The sequence below is a fragment of the Sprattus sprattus genome (assembly GCF_963457725.1).
Source record: "Sprattus sprattus genome assembly, chromosome: 5".
Classification (NCBI taxonomy): domain Eukaryota; kingdom Metazoa; phylum Chordata; class Actinopteri; order Clupeiformes; family Clupeidae; genus Sprattus; species Sprattus sprattus.
The window spans coordinates 3960910-3986728 of NC_137924.1; the positions used below are offsets into that span (position 1 = coordinate 3960910).

Here is a 25819-nt window from a genome sequence, read left to right on the forward strand (position 1 = left end):
CAAATGTTTAATCATTGCACTGGTCTGTTCGTGAATTTGTAATGCCTACCAAACCTCTCTGACCTAGGAGAAGGGTTAGCCATTATAAGCACCCTATTCCACTTGAAGGTTGCTCAGTGTTTGAACTGAGCTAGGAGTAAGAATTTGGATCAGTGCTGACTTTACTGAGCAACATATATTTTAAAAGCTTAGTTATAAACACAAACATTTTATTTTTTGATCCCATGTGTCATGTGCAAACATTCAATGTAATTCCTAAAGTGCCTATAACCCTCCTTGTCTGCATCCTTTCTTGTCTGTTCCCATATTCATTTGGAATCACTTTTATTTCCTTTAGGAAATGTAACTCAGAAAACTCTTCTCCTCCAATATTTCTCTTCTCTGTCTCTCCATCTCAAAATGGTTTCCTCTGTTTCCTGCCACCATCTCTTCTATCTTCTCCATCAGCTGTGTAACCTGCATGTGATCTTCTCTCTTCTGATTGTTGAGGACATGATATCTGTTCCCACATTTCTCTACCAGCCACTGCAGACTCTCTCCTTCACTCTCAATGCACTGTTCAATGGATGTGTCTCCCAGCAAGTCTCCACGGGTGAACAGCACTATAGTGTGACTCCACACTCTCTCACTGAGGAGCTCCAGGTGTTCCTGTGCTGGTCTTTTCTCTGTCTCTGTGAATGTTTCATCCAAATCTACGACCAGTAGCAGAGCGTGGGGTCCAGGAGGACACAGAGACACACTGAGCTCGATCTCCTCTTTGTTCAGTTCAGGAGTTAGCTCTATGTCTTGAATACTCCACCATCCTGGAGCCTCCACCACAGTGACTTGCCTCCCTGCTACTTGTCCCTGTCTCTTCACACACTGAGCTGTTCTCACTTCAGTATCAAACTCTTCTCTGCCCAGGATGGTGTTTCCTGATGAACTTTTCCCAGTATCTCTGTAGCCCAGCAGCACAATCCTCAACTCTGACAGATGAGTGTCTTTACCTGTCAGGAAGTCAAGTACAAGCATGTCAGCAACAAGGTAAAGTTTTATAATGAATTATCTGTGTTATTGTTTTGAAGGAAATACTAAATATATTCTCACCCAGATGTGGATTGACTGTAGGAGCAGACATGTTCTTTCCCTCCTGCGAAGACAATTAGTCCATGTTATGTTTTTCATTGAGTGTCTACCTCTGAGGTATGCAACAATTTGACCAGCAGAGATCAGTTTAGTGTAATGAACAATGCCTCTGTTCTTCAACACAATAACCACAAACTTGATGGAATTAAGCTTCAAACTGCTACCTGGACAAATTGGCAGACAACTAATTTCGCCACAAAACAATCCCAAAGGTGGAGTACAATTTCTGATATCTGAGAGAATTGAGAAATATAATGAAAAAAACATGATTATATGATTACATGCAATCATGTTTTTGGTTTCTGTGCTTTGAAAGTAAATCTCTGACTAATTTGTGTTTTTCTTTCAACTGCCTCATTTCGTTCTGCTGCTTAGACGGAAATAGTGTGATAAACACACACACACATGCACACACAAGCACACACACACACACACACACGCACACACAAACACACACACATAGGTACCACTTTACAATAAGGCTCCCTTTATTAAGGTTTATAAATGGTTTATGATTAGGTTTTTAATTAGGTTGTAAACACTTTGTACCCCACTCCTTTTGAACGTGTTCTTCCTATGTGTATGTGATTTGTGTATGTTGTGTCTGGATGCTACTGGATGTCATTACATTTCCCTTGGGATAAATAAAGTATCCATCCATCCATCCATCCATGATCAAGTTGCTTTCTAATCATTAATCTTATGAGTTACTAACATTTATAACTGGCATAGGGAGCCTGTTTGTAAATGTGAAACTAGTGCTGTCAAACGATTAAAATATTGCATTTTTGTCATAGTTAACTCAAAATTAATTGTGATGAATTGTAAATGTATTAATCCAAATTTGTATCTATTCTAAATGTCCCTTCAATCATTTTTTTTGTTTTTTATGCTCTTATAAACATGGAAAAGTGGATTGGCTTGCTTTATGCAATGGTTTATTTTTTTGAAAAACAACATTGCCAAACCGGGTGGTACAAAATAAAATTAGAAAGTGCACATTTCAGATAAACAAGGACTCAGCCTATAGTGCAGTTAAACCATGGCTTAATATTTTCTCAAGTTTGCTGTGAACATAGAAGTCAGGCCTCTTATCTCAAAAACAATGAACCTTAACAGTTAGGTTACCAATAAAAGGTAAGCCTACTACTTCTGTGCTTTCAGCCAGCTGCCTGTTGACATTTTCAGACAACAGTGTTGCTCGCTTTTTTTGCACAACACCTTTAAAGGTAAACTTTCTATTCAGAAGATTTTTATCATCCATTTCGTGCTCACCATTCACTCAAACGTAACGTTAGCCTACTACACAGTTTGAGAGAGCAAAAAGAACGTTTAAAAAAATAAAAAAATAAAAAAATTAACCGCGTTAAAATGGGCATGCGTTAACGCCGTTAATAACAGGTTAAACTGACAGCACTATGTGAAACATATCACAATATATAAATCAGTTACTTACATTTATAACTTGCAAAAGGGAGCCTTATTGTAAAGTGTGAAACACATCACCATATATTAATCGGTTAATGACATTAATAACTGGCAAAAGGGAGCCAAAAGGGAGCATCCAGACACAACATACACAAATCACATACACATAGGGAGAACACGTTCAAAAGGAGTGGGGTGGTAACCAGTACTGTAACTGAAACACGAGTGTGCACTAGTAGGGAGTGTGCAATGGGCTAGTATACCCAATTAAGGGATATACAGTGGGTTGCCAAGATGGGGAGCTTCCTAAATAGTGAGCCTGCATCGATGTATAAAAACTGTGTTACAACTCATTTATAACGGCTTATTAATGACCAAAAAAGTGTTTACACTCACATAAAATATATGAAATACACACATCCACAGACACACACACACACACACACACACACACACACACACACACACACACACACACACACACACACACACACACACACACACACACACACACACACACACACACACACACACACACATATACACACACTCACAAACACACACACACACACACACACACACACACACACATATTATATATTTAAAACACACAAATACCCACAGTTTATATTTGACATGTATTTAGCTGCTGTGACAGGCTAGTGACCTCTTGTTCAGAGAGGACTCAGAGAAGCCAAACTTATCAAACATATACACAAACACACACACACATACATATATTGTACATGCTTTGAGCTGCTATGATAGGTCCATGACCTCTTGTTCAAAGAGGACTCGGAGAAGCCAACTTGCAAGCTCCTTTAACTGTGTAATGATTACTGACTTGTAGACTTTTCCTACCACAGTCAGAGAGAAAGATAAAAATTGTCCGTCACTTAGGGGACTAGTCTCAGTCCTCTGTTATTGGCTTTCACTTAGTCTCAGTTCCTCTGCTATTGGTCTTTATTGATTAAAGATTTAAAATGTGTTTTTCCTTACCTGACTCCGTCGCCTCTTCTGTACGAGTGAAAGCTAAAACAGAACAGACAGGTAGAGCTGGTTTGGGAGGAGCTGATATATCCACCTCTGATTGGTTAATACCTGCTGTCTGTACAGGTCACATTCCAACATGGGAGTATCGAGTCATACTGTAATAGCTTTTATGTCTCCCTCCATTAAACAAGGATTTATTCTTTCAGTCATTCAGGTCAGTTACTCAGTGTAGCCATTTTAAAGAACACCCACAACACAGCAGCTACTGAGTTTAGGATTCATGAGAATTGAGAGATTTGGTATTCCTGTGACTTGTGACTCTTATTCTGATGTGTCACGTGACTGTAAAAGAGCAGTTTGATTGGCTCAGTACTTTGTCCATCCTCTCCTACATTTGACTGCGATCAGGAATGCAGACTGTCCAGAACACACTGCCCCTGCACACAGACTACTATCTGAGGTGATATCAGGAGGCATGATGAGGGCAGAGTGGTGGAGTTCTACTATCTGAGGTGACATCAGAGAAGCCTTTCCAGCACCTCCCTCGACACTGACACCTGTGCCATGGGATTCAACAGCACCTCCCTCCACACTGACACCTGTGCCATGGGACTCAACAGCATGAAGTGGGCACATTTACTGGGCTCAGATGAAGTCCCTTTAGACCTGCACATCCTGCCACCATCACAGTTCTGAATGGTACAGGGTTACCAGGCAACCAGGGATTGTGTAAATAACCACAAGTTATACAGGCTGTCTGCCATCAGCAAAGACAATCACTTGATAGTCTTGATAGCAAATGTAGGGTGTAACTTGAGTGCTAGGGCCCTCTTGTGGCAGTTTAATATGACTGCACAAATAAATGGGTTTTCTTTTGTATTCCTATATGTATGTGCTTCCGTAGCACCAAATGTAGTCCTCGAAATATATAGTATAGTTATAAAATATTATAGTATATTATAGTTTATTATAGTGTTGAACTATATATTTGAAAAGAAGACAGTAAGAAGAAGATTTTTGTGAGTGAGTTCTTGTCTATCAGACAAAAACTTGCAGAGACTTGCTTTGTGTAATGCTAAAGACATTACTGGGTCTCAGGTCAAGGGTCAACCTTGTAGAGCAGTAGAGCAGCTTGGTGCGGAATTCTGTGACCTCTGGGCCCCTGTGACCTCTGGGCTCCTCTGACCTCTGGGCCCCTGTGACCTCTGGGCTCCTGTGACCTCTGGGCCCCTGTGACCTCTGGGCTCCTGAGCCTCTGACAGTCCATGCAGTAAAAGGCCAGAGAATGAGCAACGATGAAGTGGAATAAGAAGATTTTCAGTGTTACTGAAATACCGCCGTGTGGAAACAAAGCAAAAACTACAGCAATGTGCTGAATATTATGGTCATAGATGGTCTGTAGATCGTTGAACTTTCACGAGGATTGACACTTAACGTCAATGCATTGCTATGAAGAGGGTTGGCATGCCCTTTAGATGAATCTGAGACACTTACCAAGAGGATAGTTCTCATACTAAAACTAATGTGAGCTCCATGAATAAGCAAACACACCTGCTATAGAAACAGCAGCATAGAGCCATTTACGACACCAATGTCGATGAACAGCATGGGGTGTTTCGATTTAAAACATCCCCCCGGAACTATGTCATGTTACTATAGTTCCGATTACACTTGAGCCATTTGAGCGCTCGTTTGCTTATATTTCAACACATGTGTTATGCAGTCTTGACCAAAAACGTACATTTCTCCCCTTCTACCTTTCCCCCCAACCGGAAATGTTACATAAAAACAAATAAACACATTCATTTATTTGTGTGTTTGTCTATATGTATGTGCATATCTGTATATGTTGATTTATTGGATTCCAGAGCCTACAGTGCCTCCTGCACAGAACAGCCGAGGGACAGGGCTCCTCACCAGACAACCAACACACACCAACCTCTGCCATAAAGTCACTTTCAGTTCACTTTCACTTCACTTCAACACTGATACACTGTTCCACACTCTGCACTGTTAGTCTCCCTGGGCAGTGCCCTGCCTGAGCGATAAACACCACTCTTCAGTCCCTCTAGAGGCCAAGTTTCAAACTACACTTTATGTCCACTCAAAAATTCAAACACTCCCAGAATTGCCCTCTATATCTCCATGTTCTGTTTGGTAAACACAGTGACTCTGTTTCAATGAGGGGTTGAGGACAAAACGTTTCCCTTCATCACACATGGACGTGTGCCAGAGACGGAGTGAATGTAAAATAATAATAATAATAACTAGAAAATGCATTTCCTGAAGGAAATACCAGTGCATGAAAGTGAAAGAAGGAAAGAAGAAAGGAAAGAAGTGTGGAAGAAGGAAAGAAGAAAGGATAGAAGAGTGAAGAAAGGAGAGAAGAGAGGATGAAGGAAAGAAGAGTGAAAGAAGGAAAGAAAAAAACAAAGAAGAGTGAAGAAAGGAAAGAAGAGTGAAAGAAGGAAATAATAGTTGAAGAAGGAAAGAAGAAAAGGAAAGAAGAGTGAAAGAAGGAAAGAAGAAAGGAGAGTGAAGAAAGGAAAGAAAAGTGAAAGAAGGAAAGAAGAGTGGAAGAAGGAAAGATGAGTGGAAGAAGGAAAGAAGAGTGAAAGAGAAAAAGAGAGTGAAAATATTGAAAAAAGGAGATAAAAATGGAGTGAAGGAGAGATTGAGTGTGAGAGAAAGTAGACTGAGAGGGATAGAGAGAAAGATGGAGAGATGGAGAGAAAAAAAGTAGAGAATGGAAGGTGTCTTAATGTTCCTAGTTACAGTTAAATTGAGAGGGACAGAGAAGGGGTTCCTTTGATTTGGCGCAGCTGTCAGTGAAGCGCAGGTGCAAGCCAGTTTAAAGACCCTATTATGATGTCATAATGGCCCAATGTAAGTCAATGGGAAAATTTCGATTCGTTTTTATTTAATATCTTAAAAAGTATAAAGTTTAGAAAAGTGAAAAATACATAGCATAAGTGTCCTTTACAAGACCTACGCGACAAAGTTTGAATGAAGTTTCTACGTTAAGCGGTTCGGGCTGAATTAATCGCAGAAAAAGGTAACAAGAATAAGAAGAAGAAGAAGAAGAAGAAGAAGAAGAAGAAGAAGAAGAAGAAGAAGAAGAAGAAGAAGAAGAAGAAGAAGAAGAAGCCTAGGAATAACAATACAGGGCATTTCATGCACTGTAATAATACATTTTATTTGTTGAGCACTCTTCATTCAAGCAGGATCTCAATGTCAGGCAGAAGAGCAGAACTGATTCACAAGTGATATTGTCGTCTTTATTTACGGTAAGATAAAGTTTGAGCTTAAGTTTTCAACAATTTACAAGTTTAAAAATAACAATGCAAAAAAAAAAAATATTATGTTCACACTGGATTCAGAGTTCAGATCAATTTAACAGCTCACAGCTTGATTCAGCAGCTGTTATCAACTCTAACAAGTTAGAATCAAAGAATTGTACTGCTCTACATCGTTTGTGCCACTTTCATGTTAAAAAAAAAAAAAATATAGCGCTCAATGGGTGTGTCTCCAAGACAGCATCATAGTAAAGATAAACATTATCCCACAACACATTTGATCACCAGCTATAAGGCAGAGAAAACAGGCACTGTATGTCAGAACAGTAATTAGCAAACTATATGAGACGATGAAAGAACATATAGTTCTGTGTAAACAAGAGGCTCACTGAAAAGTACAAATGTAATCAGGAAGTCTATGGTTAACAACACATCAGAGTCAACTTTGTCCTTCTTTGATCTCTTCTTCTAATTCTTGTTGCCCTTGTTAAATTCCTCCTGTGCCTCAAAAAGGTGTCCATGGGCCTTCTTCATTATAGAAAGGTTCGAGAACTTTAATCCTCTGGAATCTGAGCTCCGAACAGAACCAGCTCTAGAACTCGAAGATCCAATTCCAGAATTTTGGGAAGAAGCTGTAGATCTCACTGATTCACAGAGAGGGCTGCTGTCATATCCTGTCTGTGATCTGAAGGAGCTGTATGCAGAGCTCGTGAAAGAGTGGTCAGAGTCTCTCCTGGATTTTCCACTCACTATTAAAAACAGGGCAAATGTCAGTAAAGAAGTCTGATCATGATGAAACATGTAGAGATCAATAATAAAGATAATACAAGAGGATAACAGAACACAATGTTCTGCTTACAATGCTGTGTAAACATCTTGAGTCTCCTATGTGCTCTGTGTTTTTCATTTGCAGATCAACATACCTGCCAACATCTAGTGTCAAAATACAGTCATAGAGAATGATGTTTGATAATTAATAATTAAGGTTTTGAAATAAAGCTCTGTCAAGTGCCTTGAGACAATGTTCTTGTTCTAGTCCTATATAAATAAAATTGAATTGATTTGAATCAAAATGTTTTATATTGTACACAGTCTGTTGCTAAACAAGTATAAAAAGCACACACTCCCTCCTCTTCTAAAAATATTTAGAGATACAGTGTATGTACTGTATTGGTTTAAGGACTGTGTTTTTTTGTTTCTGGCCCAATGGCGCTAATACAGACCTCCTGAGTCTTGGGACAGCGAATTGTAAGCAGTTCTTTTTGATAAAAATATAATTTGTTATGAACGCAAATCTAATCAAGTCAACCTCAAGTTACAATGTTAGTAGCAAACTAACATTAGACTTAGTAATAGACAGCTGATGCTGAGCTGAATATGTTTGTTAACCATCCATAGGCGTTAGTATTAAAGTAACACTATGGAGTTTCTGAAGCAGCCAGGTAGAGGGCTACTTGTTGCTGGACTATTCTGCTCGACTATTCAGTAACTTATTTGCTGTCTTGCTTTGTCTTGTGTTGTACTTGCATTGATATTGTCTCTGTTAGGGTAGTTGTTGACTCGCTAATTTGTCATTAACAAAGTAAGCAAATTTCAAGAGGTTTCGCTAAGTTGAGCCGCTAGCAAGACATCTCATTAGCAATGTTAGCAAGCTTGTTAAAACATGCTTGGACATCGATACTAGTAATAAGTGCTCTTGCATCGGCTTCTTTGTAATGTAATTGTGATAGCTATGTTGCCTAGCTTGCCAACAACTTTCCTAACACAGTCAAACATCAAGCAAGTGCAACATAAGACAAAGCAAGACAGCAAATAATTTACTGAATAGTCCAGCAGAAAGTAGCCCCCTACCTGGCGGCTCCAGAAACTCCATAGTGTTACTTTAACTTACACATTGCCAGGTGACTGGTTCATCTGGGTGTGTCCTCAGGTGCCTGACGCACCGATACATTTAGTGATTGAGCATGGACATGTTCAAAATCGATACAACATAAAACTGTAACTGACAAACACAAATATCTGTACACAGGTACCATGCAATCTGTCGAGCCACATCAGAATAAGTCAAATAAATGCCCAGTAAATGACTGACCTATAAATAACCTTAACAACTGTTTACAAATGAACTGTTCACCTTCTTTGGATGAACCGCTTAAAACAGGGGTTTTCAACCGGTGGTCCGTGGCCCCCTGGTGGTCCGCGGCGGTATTGCAGGGGGTCCGCGATTTAAAAAATAAAATAAAAAAATGCTTTGATAACACATTTCCAGATTACTCTTGAAAATGTCTGAAATAAGAAAAATATGTCTAAAATAATATAAAGGTGATTTACGCTGACAGAATGTAGCCTTGCACCTATCCAGTCTATGGTAGCCTGTGCTAAGTTCTGGATAAGTTACCAGGCCGGATTTCCAGACCTTGCTGCAAAAGCAATGAGGTGTATTTTGCAAACTTTCAAACTACCTGTGTGAGAGCATTTTTTTTTTAAGAATAAGTACAGGGCAAGAGAATGATATGAGACTGTCGCTGTCTACCATTTCGCCACGAATAGACAGGCTGTGTGGACTTCACCATGCCCTGATATTACACTGACACGTCTCCCCTCTCCCCACACATGCACGGACGAACGCACACATGCGAGCGCGCAGGCACATCAGTGGGCCGCGGATTACTTTCTAGTCAGAATGGTGGTCCCTGGGACAAAACCAGTTGAAAACCCCTGGCTTAAAAGATTTATCTGAACTGTTTGCTTACTGTTGGGTGGAATAAGATTGAGGCTGCTTGCTTTCTTTAAATGAGGTGTCAGTCGTTCCTCTGGTCCTGTCTGTGATCTGAAGGAGCTGAATGCAGATCTGATGAAAGAACAGCGTTCAGACAGGAAGTCTGCAGTCACTGACAGGGAGAAGTAAAAATTAAACAAGTTATATACATGTTAACACAAATGTGTCCTGCCATTACAAAACTAATAAGGTTGTATTTGAAGAGGTTGATATGACTATGTGGTTCGGATTCATATACTGTAGCTGAATGAGCCCTTCAGGGGTAGAATATCATGTTGCCCCACACTGGGGTTTCATATAGAGCTGAATGAGCCCCTCAGGGGTAGAAGACCATGTTGCCCCACACTGGGGTTTCATATAGAGCTGAATGAGCCCCTCAGGGGTAGAAGACCATGTTGCCCCACACTGTGGTTTCATATAGAGCTGAATGAGCCCCTCAGGGGTGGAAGATCATGTTGCCCCACACTGGGGTCTTTGCAAACAAGTTTACTGAGATTATGGTTGACTGTCTGAGTTACTCACCACTCTTGTTATGATGTCCTCTCACCATCATCTCTTTCACTCTCTCTTCTTCTATCCTCCTCTTCTCCAGTATTTCTATTCTCTGTCTCTCCGTCTCATAATGTTGTCCTCTGTTTCCTGCCACCATCTCTTCTATCTTCTCCATCAGCTGTGTAATCTGCATTGGATCTTCTCTCTGCAAATTGTTGAGGACGTGATATCTGTTCCCACATTTCTCTACCAGCCACTGCAGACTCTGTCCTTCACTCTCAATGTGCTGCTCAATGGGTGTGTCTCCCAGCCAGTCTCCATAAGTGAACAGCACTATAGTGTGACTCCATATTCTCTCACCAAGATGTTCCAGGTGTTTCTGCACTGATCTTAGCTCTGTCTCTGTGAATGTTTCATCCACACGTATGACCAGCAGCAGAGCGTGGGGTCCAGGAGAACACAGAGACACACTGAGCTCAATCTCATTTTTAGTCAGTTTAGGAGTTTCCTCTACCGTATGATTCCTCCACCATCCTGGAGCCTCCACCACAGTGACCTGCCTCCCTGCAACTTGTCCCTGTCTCTTCACACACTGAGCTGTTCTCCCTACAGTATCAAACTCCTGTCTGCCCAGGATAGTGTTTCCTGATGAACTCTTCCCAGCTCTTCTGTATCCCAGCAGCACAATCCTCAACTCTGACAGATGAATAGAATCACCTGACATGAAGAAGCTCAAGTCAGTAACTGCAGGTTATAGTTATTCTGAATGACGTTTAATCACAGTCAGCTATAGAGGCTTACAAATGTATACCTGACCCACATAGTACATTATGTTTTAGGGACTTGTATGACAAATGGCACTTGTCAATTAAGTCAATGGGCCCTATCTTGCACCCAGCGCAATTGACATTGTCACCGACGCATGTATCATTCCTATCTTGCACCCAGCGCAATTGACATTGTCACCGACGCATGTATCATTCCTATCTTGCACCCGGCGCACAGCAGGATTTTCCCTCAAGAGGCGCTCGTCGAAATGAGCTTGCGCTGACATGGGCGGGGGCGGAACAGAAAGGCGCAAGTGGTATTTTGCAGTTTCAAAACAACGCCGTGCGCCGTTGACCAGAAGAAAGCTAGTCTAATGTCAGAGGCGCAATGTGTAAAGTCTGTGGCGGGTATTCAGAACGCTATTTTAAGGACGCGTGCTTGGCTGCACAGTAGCCTACACTTTACTTCTCTCTTCTACACGAGAGATTTACATCAATTTTTTGGCAAGGCATATATAATTACAAGGAAAATAAAGTATTTACCACATGAGGAAATCATTGTGATATCCATATCCAAGATATTTTAAAAATAGGCATACATCTGGCGTACACATTGACCAAAATGATTCAGGTTAATTGAAGCTGCGTGACATTTGATTTATTGTATGGCTTTGTTGCATTTATTTCATGCCAGGATTATTATAAATCTTGTAAACTCATCTCTGTGTATGTGGACTTTATTTATGTTTTTTTTTATGCCCCCAAATCCCTGCACGCGCTCAGGCGTGAGGGTAGACGTGGCGATGTCCTCTGCTGTCATCAGGTCCCGGGTCGAGGCAGATCCACCTCCCGTGAGGCCACGAGAACGTGTGTTACCTGACAGCTTGGATTTCCCACGTCTCCGGACGTCATTATAGCGTTTTCGGGTGCCCCGTAGCAGAAACAATCACGGCAATATCTTCCCATGCTTGCTTGACTTTGCTAACTTTTGGAGGGTTTCTCGCATCCCCATATATATCTATCTCCCGGCTTTTTACACAGCCATACAATAAATCAAATGTCACGCAGCTTCAATTAGCCTGAATCATTTGGGTCAATGTGTACGCTAGATGTATGCCTATTTTTAAAATATCTTGGATATGGATATCACAATGATTTCCTCATGTGGTTAATACTTTATTTTCCTTGTAATTATACATGGCTTGCCAAAAAATTGGTGTAAATCTCACGTCGGTCTCCTCGGCTGTGAACTTTTCCGGTCTTCCACCAGGTAATTCCGCCATAATTATAACAAGCCGCTATGGAATATGCACTCCTCTCTCTTAAAGGGAATGTGAGATGACGCTCAGATTGGTTTATTACATATTTCACCCAAACCACACCTATGGCTGAGTAACCTCCTTTTGACCAACCCATTTGACACTTGCGCTGGGCGCAAGTGTGTTTTTTCCGCCGTTATAATAGCAACTGCGCCATAGAGCCGCCCACACAGCTACTTGCATTTGGCGCCGTCCTACTTGCGTTTCTGATCGTCTAAATAGGGCCCGATGTGTTTATCACTAGCAAAACATGCACTGATCATGTGTCTCCTATCTACTGTGTAAAATGTCTGTAACTGTGTAAAGAAAGCCAATGTACAATCCATTGGAGACGAGCAACAAAAGGGAAGATGTTGAAATGAGATAATGAACTCACCCATCAGTGATCTAAGAGACTCTCTCTCTATCTTCACCTTCATCGTCCTCTCTTTCACTCTCTCTTCATCTCTCCTCCTCTTCTCCTCCAATATTTCTCTTTTCTGTCTCTCCATCTCATAATGTTGTCCTCTGTTTCCTGCCACCATCTCTTCTATCTTCTCCATTAGCTGTATAACCTGCATGTGATCTTCTCTCTTCTGATTGTTGAGGACAAGATATCTGTTCCCACATTTCTCTACCAGCCACTGCAGACTCTCTCCTTCACTCTCAATATGCTGCTCAATGGGTGTGTCTCCCAGCCAGTCTCCACAGGTGAACAGCACTATAGTGTGACTCCACACTCTCTCACTGAGAAGCTCCAGGTGTTTCTGCACTAATCTTTTCCTTGTCTCTGTTAATGAAGTATCCACACGTATGACCAGCAGCAGAGCGTGGGGTCCAGGAGGACACAGAGACACACTGAGCTCAATCTCATTTTTTGTCAGCTCAGGAGTTTCCTCTAACGTATGATTCCTCCACCATCCTGGAGCCTCCACCACAGTGACCTGCCTCCCTGCTACATGTCCCTGTCTCTTCACACACTGAGCTGTTCTCCCTACAGAATCAAACTCCTCTCTGCCCAGGATGGTGTTTCCTGATGAACTCTTCCCACCCTCTACGTATCCCACCAGCACAATCCTCAACTCTGATAGATGAAGAGAATCACCTGACATGAAGAAGCACAAGTCAATCAGTGGAGGTTATAGTTATTCTGAATAACTTATAATCATAGTCAGCTATAGAGACAACATGACGTCAAATGCATACTTAATCCACATAGTTAATAATGTATTTAATGGTAATGTCTGAAAAATGACACTTGGCAATTTTGTCAATGTGTTTATCGTTAGGAATAAATGCACTGATTATGTCTCCTATCTGCTGTGTAAAATGTCTGTAACTGTGTAAAGAAAGCTAATGTACAATCCATTGGAGACCAGAACAAAAGGGAAGTTCTTGAATATGAGATTCTTAACTCACCCATCTGTAATCTGAGAGACTCTCTTTCTATCTTCACCTTCATCATTTTATCATTCACTATCTCTTCATCTCCTCTCCTTTTTTCCTCCAATATTTTTCCTCTCCGTCTCTCCATTTCATAATGTTGTCCTCTGTTTCCTGCCACCATCTCTTCTATCTTCTCCATCAGCTGTGTAACCTGCATGTGATCTTCTCTCTTCTGATTGTTGAGGACATGATATCTGTTCCCACATTTCTTTACCAGCCACTGCAGACTCTCTCCTTCACTCTCAATGTGCTGCTCAATGGGTGTGTCTCCCAGCCAGTCTCCACGGGTGAACAGCACTATAGTGTGACTCCACACTCTCTCACTGAGAAGCTCCAGGTGTTTCTGCACTGATCTTTTCTCTGTCTGTGTGAGTGGTCTATCCACACGTATGACCAGCAGCAGAGCGTGGGGTCCAGGAGGACACAGAGACACACTGAGCTCAATCTCAATTTTACTTAGTTGAGGAGTGTCTTCTTTTTGATAATTTTTCCACCATCCTGGAGCCTCCACCACAGTGACCTGCCTCCCTGCTACTTGTCCCTGTCTCTTCACACACTGAGCTGTTCTCCCTACTGTATCAAACTCATCTCTGCCCAGGATGGTGTTTCCTGATGAACTCTTCCCAGCTCTTCTGTTTCCCACTAGCACAATCCTCAACTCTTTGAGCTCATTAGTGACGCCTTGAAGAAAATAGCATAAAATAATTGCAAAAGCTTAAGAAACTTTTAAGCTCACATGAAAATGGCTGCAGGGACTTGAAACATAAGATTTTTTAAGAAACATTTAAGCTCACACAAAAATATAACTGATGGGTCTTAAAACTGAAGATCTTTTGCTGAAATGTAACTGAGATAAAACAACTGAATGCATTACTCACTGGGACTGAGTGTAGGAGCTGCCATGTCCTCTGAATCAAAACAAAAATCAAGCACAACATATTATGTATTTCTTTCATGAAAAATAGTTTCTTGACCTGATCTTGTGGCGTCTGCGGGAAATAGAGGCAGCAAAGAAACTGGTCTCACTGGTCAAGAGGACAGCTACGTGTCCTCTCCTCTGATTGGTTAGCCCCTATGTGTTTTTGTCATCAAAATAAACAGTGATGAACTTCTGGCACCATTGGCGCTTCTAAAGGCCTGTTTATTAGTGTTTATGTTGCATACACTGAGTTTCCATCAACAGGATTCTTTCACAACCGCACAGATGGGAAAGATTCAATCAGGCATTTGAGTATTCAATGCTGCCAGAGTTGCTGTGTTCATGTGGGTGAGGCTTGTGATCCTGTGATCCACCAGAGAGGCCTTTCAGCACCTCCCTCCACACTGACACCTCTGCCATGGGATTCAACAGCACCTCCCTCCACACTGACAACTGTGCCATAGGACTCAACAGCACCTCCTCCACACTGACACCTGTGCCATGGGACTCAACAGCACCTCCCTCCACACTGACACCTGTGCCATGGGGCTCAACAGCACCTCCCCCCACACTGACACCTGTGCCATGGGACTCAACAGCACCTCCCCCCACACTGACACCCGTGCCATGGGACTCAACAGCACCTCCCCCCACACTGACACCTGTGCCATGGGACTCAACAGCACCTCCTCCACACTGACACCTGTGCCATGGGACTCAACAGCACCTCCCCCCACACTGACACTGTGCCATGGTTCTCAACAGCACCTCCCCCCACACTGACACTGTGCCATGGTTCTCAATAGCACCTCCTCCACACTGACACCTGTGACATGTGACTCAACAGCACCTCCCCCGACACTGACACCTGTGCCATGGGACTCAACAGCATCTCCTCCACACTGACACCTCTGCCATGTGACTCAACAGCACCTCCTCCACACTGACACCTGTGCCATGGGACTCAACAGCACCTCCTCCACACTGACACCTGTGCCATGGGACTCAACAGCACCTCCTCCACACTGACACCTGTGCCATGAGACTCAACAGCACCTCCCTCCACACTGACACCTGTGCCATGGGACTCAACAGCATGAGGTGGGCACATTTACTGGGCTCAGATGAAGGCCCTTTAGACCTGCACATCCTACCACCATCACAGGTCTGAATGGTACGGGGTTACCAGGCAACCAGGGATTGTATAAATAACCACAAGTTTTAAAGGCTCTCTGCCATCAGCAAAGACAATCACTGAAGCCATTTATTCATCTTTGCAAACTTAGTTTGGATAAAACTTAGTTTGGATAAAATGTCTTTGTTGTATCAGCATGTCTATCCTCAGTGTCATGAGCTCAGAGGAGGAGCACAGAGGAGGTGGAGATGGAGGAGGAGGTCCTGGTGTGTGTAGATCAGGGGGACTTTTGCCCTCAGCTACTGTAACCCACACCAACAGGACTTCAAAACCTATCAAGTGTCATGGGTGTTCATGAGTCAATGACGCTGAGAGAGCGAGAGATAGAGAGATAGAGAGAGAGAGAGAGAGAGAGAAAAAAAAAAGAGAGAGAGAGAGAGACAGAGAGAGAGAGAGAGAATGGCAGTAGATGATGGGAGACAGGGGCAGTTGATGATGGGAGACAGGGGCAGTTGATGATGAGAGACAGGGGCAGTTGATGATGGGAGACAGGGGCAGTTGATGGGGAGAGACAGGGGCAGTTGAGGATGGGAGACAGGGGCAGTTGAAGATGAGCAGGAGGTGAGTGGTTGGTACTGATGAGAGGGCAAAGATATTGTTGAAGCCGTTATAATATGTCTACAATGTGTCATTAGATTTCATTGATTTTGATCATATGAGAATATTTTATGTATAACATATTTCACATATTAAAGATGTGCAGTTCATGTGCCTATTATTGATTATATTCATGTTGAATGGTGCCAGTAGACTTCTCATACCTGTTCTCCAGTGGCATTAGTGGAAAATAGCTATTTGTGACAGATTTCAGTCATAACTATACAGCACATACTTAATATTCTTTAAAATCACACAATTATTCTTTTAAATAATTCCACATCAGCAAAAATCTAGAAGGACTAAGATATGTGCCCAGCATATTCAGTAGGACTGGATTATGTGATGTTAGATATAGCATTCAGAGCTGCTGCTTAAAGCTGTATAGAGATTTCGGTACCACTTTACAATAAGGGTCCCTTTATAAAGGTTTATAAATGGTTTGCAAATGAGGTAGTAAAGCCTTATAAACGAGTTATAACTAGTGTTTTCATTAATCTATGCAAATAGTAAACCCTTATAAACGAGTTATAACTAGTGTTTTCATTAATCTATGCGGGCTCACTGTTTGGCAAGATCACCATCTTTCTATGCCAACCGATTGTCCATCCCTTAACTGGCTATCCTTAGTAAACCATTATAAATGAGTTATAACTCATGTTTTCATTTATCTATGCGGGCTCACTATTTGGGTTTATAAATGCTTTGTTATTAGGTTATAAATGAGGTTGTAAACCCTTTATATATCCTTAGTAAAATATTATAAACAGGTTATAACTCATGTTTTCATTAATCTATGCGGGCTCGCGATTTGGCTTTCTATAGGCTGCCAACCCATTGTCCATCCCTTAACTGGCTATCCTTAGTGAACCATTATAAATGAGTTATAACTTATGTTTTCATTAATCTATGCAGGCTCACTATTTGGGTTTATAGATGGTTTATAATTAGGTTATAAATGAGGTTGTAAACCCTTTATAAATCCTCAGTAAAATATTATAAACAAGTTATAACTCATGTTTTCATGAATCTATGCGGGCTCACGATTTGGCTTTCCATACCAACCCATTGTCCATCCCTTAACTGGCTATACTAGCCCCTTGCATAGACTCGTAATCTTTTTTCTGCACTTTGTCTTTGCACTATCCACACAAGAACACATTTTTTTTTTTGCACCATCCACACAGACAGCACAGGATCTAGACTGTCACTCCCTACCATTCTTGTATCTGTTACTACCCCACTCCTTTTGAACGTCTTCTCCCTATGCGTATGAGATTTGTATATGTTGCGTCTGTGTGTTGCACAAGTTGTTTATGCTACTGGATGTCCTAAAAGTACCCTCTGGATTAATAAAGTATCCATCCATCCAATATCAAGTTACTGCTTACTATCTTGTTAATGAGTTACAAATGTTTATAAATGGCAAAAGGGATCTTAATAATGAGCTACTAATGTTCATAAATGGCAAAAGGAGCCTTGTTGTAAAGTGTGAAACATATCACTATTTCCTAATAAGTTACTAACCTTTATTACTTGCAAAAGGAGCATTGTTGTAAGTGTGAAACATATTCATGAGTTACTAACCTTTATAGCTGGTAAAAGGAGCCTTGTTGTAAGGCTCCTTTTGCCAGTTATAAATGTTAGTAGCTCATTAACAAATACTCATGTGTCTCACACTTTACAATAAGGCTCCCTTTTGCCAGTTATAAATGTTAGTAGCTCATTAACAAATGCTCATGTGTCTCACACTTTACAACAAGGCTCCTTTTACCAGCTATAAAGGTCAGTAACTCATGAATATGTTTCACACTTACAACAATGCTCCTTTTGCAAGTTATAAAAGTTAGTAACTTATTAGGAAACAGTGATATGTTTCACACTTTACAACAAGGCTCCTTTTGCCATTTATAAACATTAGTAGCTCATTAGTAAGATCCCTTTTGCCATTTATAAACATTTGTAATTCATTAACAAGATAGTAAGCAGTAACTTGATATTGGATGGATGGATACTTTATTAATCCAGAGGGTACTTTTAGGACATCCAGTAGCATAAACAACTTGTGCAACACACAGACGCAACATATACAAATCTCATACGCATAGGGAGAAGACGTTAAAAAGGAGAGGGTAGTAACAGATACAAGAATGGTAGGGAGAGACAGTCTAGGTCCCCAGGGATCCTGTGCTGCCTGTGTGGATGGTGCAAAAAAAAAAAGTGTTCTTGTGTGGATAGTGCAAAGAGAAAGTGCAGAAAAAAGAATACGAGTCTATGCAAGGGGCTAGTATAGCCAGTTAAGGGATGGACAATGGGTTGGTATAGAAAGCCAAATCGTGAGCCCGCATAGATTAATGAAAACATGAGTTATAACCTGTTTATAATATTTTACTGAGGATTTATAAAGGGTTAACAACCTCATTTATAACCTAATTATAAACCATTTATAAACCCAAATAGTGAGCCCGCATAGATTAATGAAAACATAAGTTATAACTAATTTATAATGGTTCACTAAGGATAGCCAGTTAAGGGATGGACAATGGGTTGGCAGCCTATAGAAAGCCAAATTGCGAGCCCGCATAGATTAATGTAAACATGAGTTATAACTCGTTTATAATATTTTACTAAGGATTTATAAAGGGTTTACAACCTCGTTTATAACCTAATTACAAACCATTTATAAACCCAAATAGTGAGCCTGCATAGATTAATGAAAACATGAGTTATAACTCATTTATAATGGTTCACTAAGGATAGCCAGTTAAGGGATGGACAATGGGTTGGCAGCCTATAGAGAGCCAAATCGCGAGCCCGCATAGATTAATGAAAACATGAGTTATAACTCGTTAATAATATTTTACTAAGGATTTATAAAGGGTTAACAACCTCGTTTTTAACCTAATTATGAACCATTTATGAACCCAAATAGTGAGCCCGCATAGATTAATGAAAACATGAGTTATAACTCATTTATAATGGTTCACTAAGGATAGCCAGTTAAGGGATGGACAATCGGTTGGTATAGAAAGATGGTGATCTTGCCAAATAGTGAGCCCGCATAGATTAATGAAAACACTAGTTATAACTCGTTTATAAGGGTTTACTATTTGCATAGATTAATGAAAACACTAGTTATTACTCGTTTATAAGGCTTTACTACCTCATTTATAAACCATTTATAAACCTTTATAAAGGGACCCTTATTGTAAAGTGGTACCGAGATTTCTTATCAGAACATCCTTCTGTAGCAAAGTGTGCGAATGAATGGGGTTTTATTAAATCAAATGTGTGTCTCTGTTGCAATAAAAAAATGTGGATAATATAAGAACCAACCACCTAAGCACCAGCCACTGAGGACTAGATGTGTACGTTGGCAATCATGATGTTGATCATTATTAAACTGCATGTAGTTACCTATGGTGATCAGAGGAGGGAGCCCTTGAGTTATTTTGCTGTGGATGCACAAGGCAGCAGAGGGAAGATGCCAAGAGGAAATAATTGACAGTAAAGGAGGGGAAATGTTAAATTATTAATTAAATGTTTGTTTTATAGTATTTGTTAAGATCAAACACATCATGTGGTCCTATTGTATCTAAACTCTTAAGTCAAGCTGTGTGCTGCTCAGGCTACAGGGAAATGCTTGAAGGATGGGATCTTCTCTCCTCTTGTTGTTGAGGACATGATATCTGTTCCCACATTTCAATACAGATATTTTGGAAAGAAAGAAAAAAAGGTCACACCCCAAAATGAGTACAGTTCATGGTGGCTAAAGTTCAGCCTCAGTAGTGTTGACTTTACTGTGTGAAGGTCATGATAAGGCTGAAGCACACACACACTCTGTGTGTTGTGTGTGTGTGTGTGTGTGTGTGTGTGTGTGTGTGTGTGTGTGTGTGTGTATGTGTGTTTGTGTGTGTGTGTGTGTGTGTGTGTGTGTGTGAGAGTAGGTGAGTGGGCGACAGAGAGAAACACCTGCATGGAAAATAGATCGAACTTAGATTATAGTAATTGTTATGCCACATATTTGTTGAAGAGTCTGAGATATGATCAGTTCAGGAAATAGATTTAATCTTGTACAATGATGCTCATTCAAGGGAGAGAGAGACAGAGGGTTCACTCAACAGCTTTTACCAAATGTCTTCCGTCAGCCATTGTACATTACAGTATTTATGCTTTCACTAGACAAGGGGTGTCACCCTAAAGTTCCTTCCCTTCATGAATATGCCTCCTCCTCTCCTCTCCTCTCCTCTTCTCTCCTCTCCTCTCCTCTCCTCTCCTCTCCTCTCCTCTCCTCTCCTCATGACTCTCTCTCTCTTCACTCCCATGGGTGCGTGTGTGAACAATTTTGGCCATTTTTTGGTTGCTAAATAAACAACATTACTGTGCTCTAATTTTGAGGCAGAACATTAGATTGTGTCTAAAAACACACCCCATGTTGTGTGTGTGTGTGTGTAACTCTAAAACTACGTTTAGAATCCACCTTTGGGATCACTGTGTTATGGCACAGACATCCTCAGCTTTGTTCTCATTCAATGAAATACCTGACACGTGCAGGGAAAACACAGAGGACATGACCTCGGTGTTCTCAGTGGTAGATACTGGCATGATTAGAGAACATGACCTCAGTGATCTCAGGGGTAGATACTGACAGTATAAGAAAACAGGTTCAGTGTAACAAAACAGAAGCACCACAGAAAGAGAATAAACAACTTTGTGCCACAGTCTGTAGTCACACCAATTATTAAACATGTTTTAACATGTTATAACTATCATGTTTTCTGAGATCTCAGCTCTGAACAACATGGTCACTCCATAACATAATATAATAAAGTGTGTATGTGTCTCTCTCTCAGTGTGTGTTTGTGTGCGTGTGTGTTTGTGTGTGTGTGTGTGTTTGTGTGTGTGTGTGTGTGTGTGTGTGTGTGTGTGTGACTAAAATACATGACTGAGACAGTTATAATAAAACGCCGCACTCCAACACATAGGTGAGGCACCAAGCCTCTAGGCAGGCACTTGTGTTCTTGCATTGAACCGAGGAGTTCTTCGCAGGCCCCATCCACCTGGAATGCTCCCCAGTAGCACTCCGATGACGCGCAGCTCCTCCCCCCACAACATATGTTCCGACTACAGGGGAACACAATTCACAAACGGCGACTAAGACGGCCTACTCACAATTAAGCAGGCAGACCCAATGACAATCAGATGAACAGTATGGTGGAAGAAACAACCTCCCTTTGACTGGCAGCTTGAGAGCGTTGCATAGCCAAACCTGCGACTAGGTAGGGTGCCGCGTCATAAGAAGCATCCAGTGGCCACACTCAACCAGTCTCTAACCCAGTGGCCACACTCAACCAGTCTCTAACCCAGTGGCCTCTCTCAACCAGTCTCTACCTCAGTGGCCTCTCTCAACCAGTCTCTAACCCAGTGGCCTCTCTCAACCAGTCTCTAACCCAGTGGCCTCTCTCAACCAGTCTCTACCTCAGTGGCCTCTCTCAACCAGTCTCTACCTCAGTGGCCTCTCTCAACCAGTCTCTACCTCAGTGGCCTCTCTCAACCAGTCTCTAACCCAGTGGCCTCTCTCAACCAGTCTCTAACCCAGTGGCCTCTCTCAACCAGTCTCTACCTCAGTGGCCTCTCTCAACCAGTCTCTACCTCAGTGGCCTCTCTCAACCAGTCTCTACCTCAGTGGCCTCTCTCAACCAGTCTCTACCTCAGTGGCCTCTCTCAACCAGTCTCTAACCCAGTGGCCTCTCTCAACCAGTCTCTAACCCAGTGGCCTCTCTCAACCAGTCTCTACCTCAGTGGCCTCTCTCAACCAGTCTCTAACCCAGTGGCCTCTCTCAACCAGTCTCTAACCCAGTGGCCTCTCTCAACCAGTCTCTACCTCAGTGGCCTCTCTCAACCAGTCTCTACCTCAGTGGCCTCTCTCAACCAGTCTCTACCTCAGTGGCCTCTCTCAACCAGTCTCTAACCCAGTGGCCTCTCTCAACCAGTCTCTAACCCAGTGGCCTCTCTCAACCAGTCTCTACCTCAGTGGCCTCTCTCAACCAGTCTCTACCTCAGTGGCCTCTCTCAACCAGTCTCTACCTCAGTGGCCTCTCTCAACCAGTCTCTACCTCAGTGGCCTCTCTCAACCAGTCTCTAACCCAGTGGCCTCTCTCAACCAGTCTCTAACCCAGTGGCCTCTCTCAACCAGTCTCTACCTCAGTGGCCTCTCTCAACCAGTCTCTACCTCAGTGGCCTCTCTCAACCAGTCTCTACCTCAGTGGCCTCTCTCAACCAGTCTCTACCTCAGTGGTCTCTCTCAACCAGTCTCTACCTCAGTGGCCTCTCTCAACCAGTCTCTACCTCAGTGGCCTCTCTCAACCAGTCTCTACCTCAGTGGCCTCTCTCAACCAGTCTCTACCTCAGTGGCCTCTCTCAACCAGTCTCTACCTCAGTGGCCTCTCTCAACCAGTCTCTACCTCAGTGGCCTCTCTACCCCTAACCTGGCTGTGTAGAGTCCAGATGAACTGCTTTGGTTTGAGTAAAAGTAGGCATGGAAAGTTGTTTAACACACACACACACACACACACACACACACACACACACACACACACACACACACACACACACACACACACACACACACACACACACACACACACACACACACACACACACACACACACACAAACACACACACACACACACACATAAACACACACACACACACACACATAAACACACACACACACACACACATAAACACACACACACACACACACACATAAACACACACACACACACACACACACATAAACACACACACACACACACACACACACACACACTTTACTTTATTTTCTTCTTTTTCTTTCTTCTTGCTTTTTTATATTTCAATACTTTTTTACTCTAGACATGGTGTGACACCCACACACAATCCTTTCTGCTTCTCTGCTCTTTGACCAGAGGAACAGGTTTTCTCCAAAGATGATGTAAATGGTGTCAGATCAGATAAACCCATGACTACTGGAGCTGCACAGGACTTGGAGAGAAGCACAGAGACTCAGCACTACTGAGAGAGATAGTCGGTAGATCAGCCATTTCAGACGAGGGACTGTTGCTGGGAGTGAAAAAGGCCTCCATATCTTTCTGAAGAGGATTTCTAAGTTTACGCTGAAACACTCAAGGATCCTTTTCTCCTGTCATAAAGTCGCAGGTTGTGTGACGCCTGTCTACAGCAGGAGTGTCCAGTCTGCAGGAGAAACAGCTTGTGTGTGTTTGGTGTGTTAAGATTCTTAGAACAAGAGGAACCACAACTTCAGTTCCCTTAGCTGAAACACTAGACTGAGGTAAGACCTTCTTTGTGATGAGCAGAAATGATTTTTGTTATAATAGTTTATGCACAATCTCTTAGCCAAGGCATATCACTGTATAAAGGTTGTAAAATACAAAAGATCAATCCATTCTTAAACAGCACATGATATAGAACATATACATATGTTTGAGTGTACAATAAGAGGCAGCATACATACAACATGGACTTTCCTATATAGTCTTTAATAGCACACAATATAGTCCTATTTATACAGTCATGGACAAAAATATTGGCAACCCTGCACTTCTGTCTGATAATGCACCAATACTCCCAGAAAAGTGTTCCAATTACAAATGCCTTTGTATTCACATGTTTATTTACTTAGTTTGCATTGGAAAAACACAAAAAATCTGAGAAATAATGCCAAATCTGACTTTATTCCACATAAAACTCAAAAAAGGGCCGGACAAAATGATGTGGTTCAGTGTTGAGTCAAAAACACAAGGACGGTGAAACATTGGGGAATAGGGTAGAGAAAGGAAAGGGGGGGGGGGGGGGGGGGCAGTGATGATGATGAGGACGAATAGCTTCATAGCTTAGGGAGGTAAATGGTACAGCAGTGTGTTTTATAAAACTGTAGTTTTTCTTAGAATCTGTCCTTAATGCCTTAGAAGGACAGGAATAGACAGAAGCAAGTCTACTGGACGACTCCCACTGGTAACTGATGTTGAAGAACATGACACAATGATCTGTCTCTGTTTTCAGGAAGGCAAAATGGCAGCTGGGTACATGGACAAAGGTAAGATATATCTTATGGTGGGTGTGTGGGTGCATTTGTGGATGTGTGCAAACGTGTGCATCAGCGAGCGAGAGAGAGAATGAGACAGCGAGAGTGGGCATGTACATTGCATTTCGAAAGTTTTAAGACTCTTTCATGTTTTCCAATCTCCCAGCATCTCAACTTGCTCTGCCATTAAAGATAAAAAAGTCATCATCAATATATCGGAACCAGCATTTCAGACAGTGGTTAAATCAATTTTCAGAGGAATAAACAAAGTCCATCTCAAACCTGCCCATGAACAGGTTAGCGTAGTTTGGGGAAAATGGAGAACCCATTGATGTGCCCTTCACCTGGTGGTAGAAGTCATTTTCAAATTCAAAATAGTTCAGTCAGCACAATGTGTGCCAAGTCTCATAGGAAAGTCGCTAGAGGCTCATCAACATGACAAGATGTTCTTAGGCAGACAAGCCTAGGTCATGGGGGATGTTGGTATACAGGCTGGTTACATCAATAGTGCATAAGAGGTCATGGTCAGATACATTCATCAATTTGCTCAGAAAATTAGAGGTGTCTATTAAGTATGAGGGCGATTGTCCAGACGATTGGCTTCATAAGCCAATCTACATATTGCGAGGTGGATTTAGTTAGAGATAGGCAGCCGGCCACAATTGGACACCTGGGAATGGTGCCTTCACATTTCTTATGTATTTTGGGAAAAGTATAGAAGAAGATGATTTCCTCATGTGGTAAATACTTTATTTTCCTTGTAATTATATATGGCTTGCCAAAAAATTGGTGTAAATCTCTCGTGTAGACGGCAGAAGTAAAGTGTAGCCTATAGGTCCTATACTGTACGGCCAAGCATGCGCCGTTAAATAGCGTCTGAAAACCCTGTTCTCTGTTCCGGCCCGCCCATGTCGACGCAAGTTAATTTCGACGCGCGCCTCTCGAGGGAAAATCCGCTGTGCGCCAGGTGCAAGATAGGAATGATACATGCGTCGGTGACAATGTCAATTGCGCTGGGTGCAAGATAGGGCCCCTGGTCTCCAAGTTGATTGAGAATTTATTTGCGATATGCCGCCTTTTCTGATTTTACTAGGGCAACTTCCTTGTCAGCAGGCTTTATCACAATGGACTCATCCTCATTTAGAGCATGCAAAGCTTCGAGCTCTTTGAAAGGACGTTTGGATACAAATGTTGAGATCTTTTAAATTGGTTAGTGACATCCTGATCAACTAGATGGCAGAGGGTCTAGACTGAGGGATTAAACACCGGGGTTATGAAAGTGCTTATCGGCCAAAAGTGGCTCTTAGCTTAATCAGTTGCTGCAATGGTCTGAGCTAGGGGCTAGGGCTTGTGTAATGAAAGACCTTAATTCAATCCATCTAAAAAAACTTGAAAGT

General features: G+C 41.9%; 2 protein-coding genes across 2 annotated transcripts; both read right to left on the minus strand.

Annotated features, from left to right (window-relative positions):
- Positions 1 to 333: 333 nt before the first annotated feature.
- On the minus strand, positions 334 to 1011 carry LOC308365599 (GTPase IMAP family member 9-like; the record flags this gene model as incomplete). The annotated part of the gene is made up of 1 exon (XM_080839066.1): positions 334 to 1011. The coding sequence occupies one exon, from the start codon at positions 1009 to 1011 to the stop codon at positions 334 to 336; it is 678 nt and encodes a 225-aa protein (XP_080695192.1).
- Positions 1012 to 4645: 3634 nt separating this feature from the next.
- LOC308365600 (GTPase IMAP family member 8-like) lies at positions 4646 to 14527 on the minus strand (the record flags this gene model as incomplete). Its single annotated transcript, XM_080839067.1, has 6 exons — positions 4646 to 4872; positions 10144 to 10830; positions 10915 to 10924; positions 12694 to 13283; positions 13598 to 14305; positions 14503 to 14527. 6 exons carry the CDS (start codon positions 14525 to 14527, stop codon positions 4646 to 4648), a joined length of 2247 nt encoding a protein of 748 aa, XP_080695193.1.
- Positions 14528 to 25819: the final 11292 nt, after the last annotated feature.